The 5,515-nt window shown below is 39.6% G+C and overlaps 1 protein-coding gene across 1 annotated transcript in view; it reads left to right on the top strand.

Annotated features, from left to right (window-relative positions):
- The window catches only part of ST7L (suppression of tumorigenicity 7 like), a 79,246-nt gene that overhangs the window by 39,039 nt on the left and 34,692 nt on the right, over positions 1 to 5,515 (top strand). The window contains exon 8 of the mRNA XM_019659156.1: positions 4,600 to 4,672. Within this exon, the coding sequence (XP_019514701.1) occupies positions 4,600 to 4,672 (73 nt within the window). The remainder of the gene's footprint in view (positions 1 to 4,599; positions 4,673 to 5,515) is intronic.

Below are 5,515 nucleotides of genomic sequence, written 5' to 3'. Positions count from 1 at the left end.
GTGGAGGGCAGTGTCACTGGCCCTCATATGTGGGATCCGAACCGGGGCCCTCTGGCATCATCCCAAGCCAGTTCTTAACCATCGTGCCACTCAGCTGGCCCTCTGTGACTAACTCATTTTATAACTGGCATTTTGTACTTCTTAATACCCTTTACTTTTTTTTTTTTTTTTTTTTTAAGCTGAGCCTTCCTGCCTCCTGTTGGCAGCTCAGTGGCTGCTCAGCTCGGGCCGGGAATCGAACTGGTGTTACTCAGAGCTCAAACTCTTGAGCAAGCTCTTAACCAACTGAGCCACTTGGCCAGCCCAGTAACCTTCACTTTTTTCACCTACACACCCTCCCATATGATAACTATCAGTTTGTTCTCTCTATGAGTTTGTTTCTGGGGTTTTGCTTATTTGTTTATTCATTTATTTTGTTTTTTAGATTCCACATATAAGTAAAATCATATGCTGTTTGTCTTTCTCTGTCTGACTTATTTCACTTAGCGTAATGCTCTCTAGGTCCATCCGTGTTGTCGCAAATGGCAAGATTACATTTTTTTTTATGGCTGAGTAGATTTAATTGTGTACATATACTACATCCTCTATATCCTTTCATCTACAACGGACTCCTAGGTTGCTTCCATATCTTGGCTATTGTAAATAATGCTGCAGCAAACATAGGAATGCATATAGTTTTTCAAATTAGTGTTTTTGTTTTGTTCAGATAAATATCCAGAAGTGGAATTGCTGGGTCCATATGGTAGTTCTACTTTTAATTTTTTGAGGAGTCTTCATACTATTTTCCATAGTGGCTGCACCAGTTTGCAATCTCACCAACAATGCACAAGGGTTCCTTTTTCTCCACAGCTTTTGTTTTTTTGTTTTGTCTTTTTTTTTTTAAGTTTTTTATTGGGGCACTGGGGCATTGGAGAAGGGGAACATTGTGTTTTTCCAGGACCCGTCAGCTCCAAGTCAAGTTGTTGTCCTTCAGTCTTAGTTGTGGAGGGCGCAAGCTCAGCTCTAAGTCCAGTTGCTGCATTCAGTCTAGTTGCGGGGAGTCGGGGGAAGGGGAGGAGGGGGCTTAGTCCATCATCCCATGTGGGAGTCGAATTGGCAACCTTGTTGCACACTGAGCCATTCAGCCGACCCTTTTGCAGCTTGCAGCTGCTCAGCTCAAGGTACCATGTTCAATCTTAGTTGCACCATCCCATGTGGGAGCTGAACAGGCAACCTTGTTGTTAAGAGCATGTGCTCTCACAAGCTCAGCGGCAGCTCAGCTGGGGAGCAGCTCACTGGCCCATGTGGGAATTGAACTGGTGACCCTGTTGCTCAGAGCTAGTGCTCTAACCAACTGAGCCACTCAGCTGGCCCCTTTGTTGTCTTTTTTATAATAGCCATTCTGACAGGAGTGAGGGGACATCTTCTTATGGTTTTTTATTTTCATTTCACTGATTATTAGTGATGTCGAGCATCTTTTCATGTGTTTGTTGGCCATCTGTGTGTCTTCAGAGAGATATCAATTCAGGTCTTCTACCCATGTTTTAATCGGAGTGTTTGGTTTTTTGGTGTTAAGTTGTATAAGTGCCTTATATATTTTGCACAATGACCCCTTATTGGATGTATCGTTGGCAAATATCTTCTTTCATTCAGTAGGTTGCCTTTTTGTTTTGTCGATGGTTTCCTTTGTGATGCAAAAGCTTTTTAGTTTGATGTAGGTAGTCCCATTTGTTTACTTTTGTTTTTATTGTCTTTGCTGTAGGAGACATGTTAAAAAAATAATGTCAGAGAGTCTATTGCCTATATTTTCTTCAAGGAGTTTTATAGTTTCAGTTCTTACATTTAAGTCTTTAATCCATTTTGAATTTATTTGTTTATTTTATTTTATTTTTTTCAAGATTTTTATTGGGAATTGGGGGGAGGTGTACAGCGTTGGGGAATCAGGGAAGGGGAGCAGACAGGTAGACAAATTGCTGGTTTTGTTCTTCAGTCTAGTTGTGGAGGACGTCGCTTCACTGGCCCATGTTGGTATGATCATTGTGCTCTTCCTTGGTGAGGCACTCAGTCGCCTGTCTTTGGTTGGCCGTTCACAGCAGCTCCCGGCAGCTCACGCTGGCTGTCAGCCACTCATGTAGCTCACAGCAGCCCACTGCTGCCCCACTGCAGCCTACGCCGTCGCCTCACAGCAGCCCAGCTCGGTTGAGCTGTTGTTCATCACCTTAGCTGTAGAGGGCGAGCATCACTGACCCTCAATGTGGGATCCGAACCGGGGCCCTGCTGCTCAGAGCTGGTGCTCCCAAGCAAGCTCTTAACCAGCTGAGCCACTCGCCGGCCCTGAATTTATTTTAGTATGTGGTGTAAGAACGAGGTCTAGTTTCATTTTATTGCATGTATCTGTCCAGCTTTCCCAGCACTATTTATTGAGAGACTGTCTTTACCCCATTGTATTGGGTTGTCGGAAAAGTCATGACATTTTTTTTCTGCTTTTCGTTGCAAAAGTGCGTCATGACTTTTTCGACAGCCCAATGTATCCTTGCCTCCTTTGTCATAGATTAAATGACCGCATTTGTGTGAGTTTATTTCTGGGCTCTCTGTTCTGTTCCATTGATCTATGTGTCTGTTTTCATGCTGGTTCCATGCTGTTTTGATTACTATAGCCCTGTAGTATAGTTTGAAATCAGGCAGTGTGGTACCTCCAGCTTTGTCCTTCTTTCTCAAGATTGCTTTGGATATTCAGCATCTTTTGTGGTTCCATGTAAATTTTAGGATTATTTGTTCTGCTTCTGTGAAAAATGCCATTGGTATTTTGATAGGGATTGCATCGAGCCTGTAGATTGCTTTGGGTAGTATAGACATTTAACAATATCCACGAGCCTGGTATATCCTTTCATGTGTTTGTATCTTCTTAGATTTCTTTCATTGATGTCTTACAGTTTTCCGAGTACAGGTCTTTTACCTCCTTGGTTAAATTTATTCCTAGGTATTTTATTCTTTTTGATGCAGTTTTAAATGGTTTTTTTCCCATAATTTTTCTTTCTGGTAGTTTGTTATTAGTGTATAAAAACACAACAGATTTTTGAATATTAGTTTTATATCCTGAAACTTCATTGAATTCATTTATTTAATAGTTTTTTGGTAGAATCTTTAGGGTTCTCTCTATATAGTATCATGCCATCTGGCAAATAGTGACATTTTTACTTCTTCCTTTCCAATTTGGATGCCTTTTATTTATTTTTCTGTCTGATTGTTATGGCTAAGACTTCCAATACTATGCTGAATAAAAGTGGTAGGAGGGGGTAGAGGCATCCTTGTCTTGTCCTGCTCTTAGAGAAATATCTTCCAGCTTTTCACCATTGTGTATATTAGCTGTGGTTTGTCACATATGGTCTTTATTATATTGAGGTATGTTCTCTCTATATCCACTTTGCTGAGAATTTTTATCATAAATGGATGTTGAACTTTTTCAAATGCTATTTCTGCATCTATTGATGTGATCGAATGATTTTACTGTTTTGTTTATGTGGTATATCATATTGATTAATTTTCTGTTTTGGGCATTCTGTAAGAAAAGATTTATATAATTAATTTATATAATTATAGTTTCCAATTAATTTTGTGTTTTTAAAAAAAATTGTCATTTAAGAAAATGTAGAAAATACTAAAACATAAGAAGAAGAAAAAATTAAAACCATCCAGGGTTGTGTCACCTGGATTTAAATATTTTTATTGTTTTTGTTTTGTTTTTAATTGGGGAATTGCGGGGAGGGGAACAGCATTGGGGAATCAGGAAAGGGGAACAGACAGGTAGACAAATTGCTGGGGTTTTTTTGTTGTTGTTCTTCAGTCTAGTTGTGGAGGACATTGTTTCACTGGCCCATGTTGGTTTTATCATTGCGCTCTTCCCAGGTGAGGCAGATCAGTAGCCGGTCATTGGTCGGCCGCTCACAGTGGCTACCGGCAGCTCACACTGGCTGCCGGCTGCTCACACTGGCTGCCAGCCACTCACGTAGCTCACGGCAGCCCATTGCAGCTCTGCTGCAGCCTATGCTGTCGCCGGCGACTCACAGCAGCCCAGCTCCAGGTCGAGCTGTTGTTCATCATCTTAGCTGTAGAGGACGAGCGTCACTGGCCCTCAATGTGGGATCCGAACCACAGCCCTGCTGCTCAGAGCTGGCACTCCCAAGCGAGCTCTTAACCAGCTGAGCCACTCAGCCAGCCCATTTTTTTATTGTTTTTTGAATCTTAGTTTTTGTCTCTGAATAGGTGGAGTTTTTACATAGTAATTCTAACTATTCTATGCCTTTTTCCTTGAATAGTTTTATTGAAAGCAAATTATTATAAACATTTGTTGAGTACTTTTCACCATTGTACTGAGGGCTTTCACAGACATAATTTAATTTAATCTCTGCCAAAAAAGTACCATTTTTCTATGTTGAGAAAACTGAGGTTAAAGAAGTTGCTGCTAGTTCAAAGATGCATAGCTAGTAAATAGTAGAATCAAGATTCAAATTCAGGTCCTCATGCTTCTACTACTATAATGTATCTGTTGAATTTGTACTATGAACTATTCTTTAGATATTTTTTTGTGATTCTTACCTAAATTGAAAATTATTATTGCAGATATAAGCCTCCCAAAGTCAGCAGCAATCTGTTATACAGCAGCCCTATTGAAGACAAGGACTGTTTCAGATAAGTAAGTAGTTATAAAAAATAAAATAATTTAGAAAAACTGCCAACCTCAATATTATGTTTTCCATCCACTGACTTTAAACAATGCTCATTTTCCTTCCTATTTCCTTCTGAATAATGCTTCATCTTATGGGGCTTTGAGGTTTCTTACTATGTATAGTGGAAAGAGCAAGGTTTTTAGAGCTAAGTAAACTTAGGTTCAAATTCGGGTCCACCACATACCAGCTGTGGAACTCTGGGCAAGTCAATCAGTTTGAGTCTGCTCCTCATCTGTAAAAGGAGAATAATACTGTAGGGTGGTTGTATGGGGATTATGTGTGTTAAATGCCTAAAGCAATGCTAGAAAGAAAGTATATATAGTTCCTAGCAGCTATGATAATAATGATAAGGTGTATGGTAGGGAAATAGGTTTCATGTTATCTGTTCTGAGATTATAATTCCGAATTATTCTGTATTCCCTGTATTTTGGGCTGCCCTTAACGAACGTCTCTTTGTTCCACAGGTAAGATATTCAGAAATCAGCTAAATGGCGACCATTTTCTTTCACCTTAGATTACTATGCCTTGATATGAGTTAGAATGGAATGTTCAGTTGTCTTCTCTCGATGAAAATTTGATAAGCATGTACTTCTAGTTTATGCGATTCTCTGGATGTCCCTGTATAGCCCTTCCTGCTTTATAATCTTTTCAAAGTGTGCCTTCAATGGACTTTTCCTGAAGGCTTTCTTTACGTAAATTTGAAGATGTCTTTGGCCATCACCAGAAACCTCTGATCAGGAGGCTAGGTTATTATCTAAATCCATATATATATATATATATATATATATATATATATATATATATATACA

This window comes from Hipposideros armiger, unplaced genomic scaffold, assembly GCF_001890085.2.
Source record: "Hipposideros armiger isolate ML-2016 unplaced genomic scaffold, ASM189008v1 scaffold_297, whole genome shotgun sequence".
Taxonomy (NCBI): Eukaryota; Metazoa; Chordata; class Mammalia; order Chiroptera; family Hipposideridae; genus Hipposideros; species Hipposideros armiger.
This window is presented reverse-complemented; position numbering and strand designations above follow the sequence as displayed.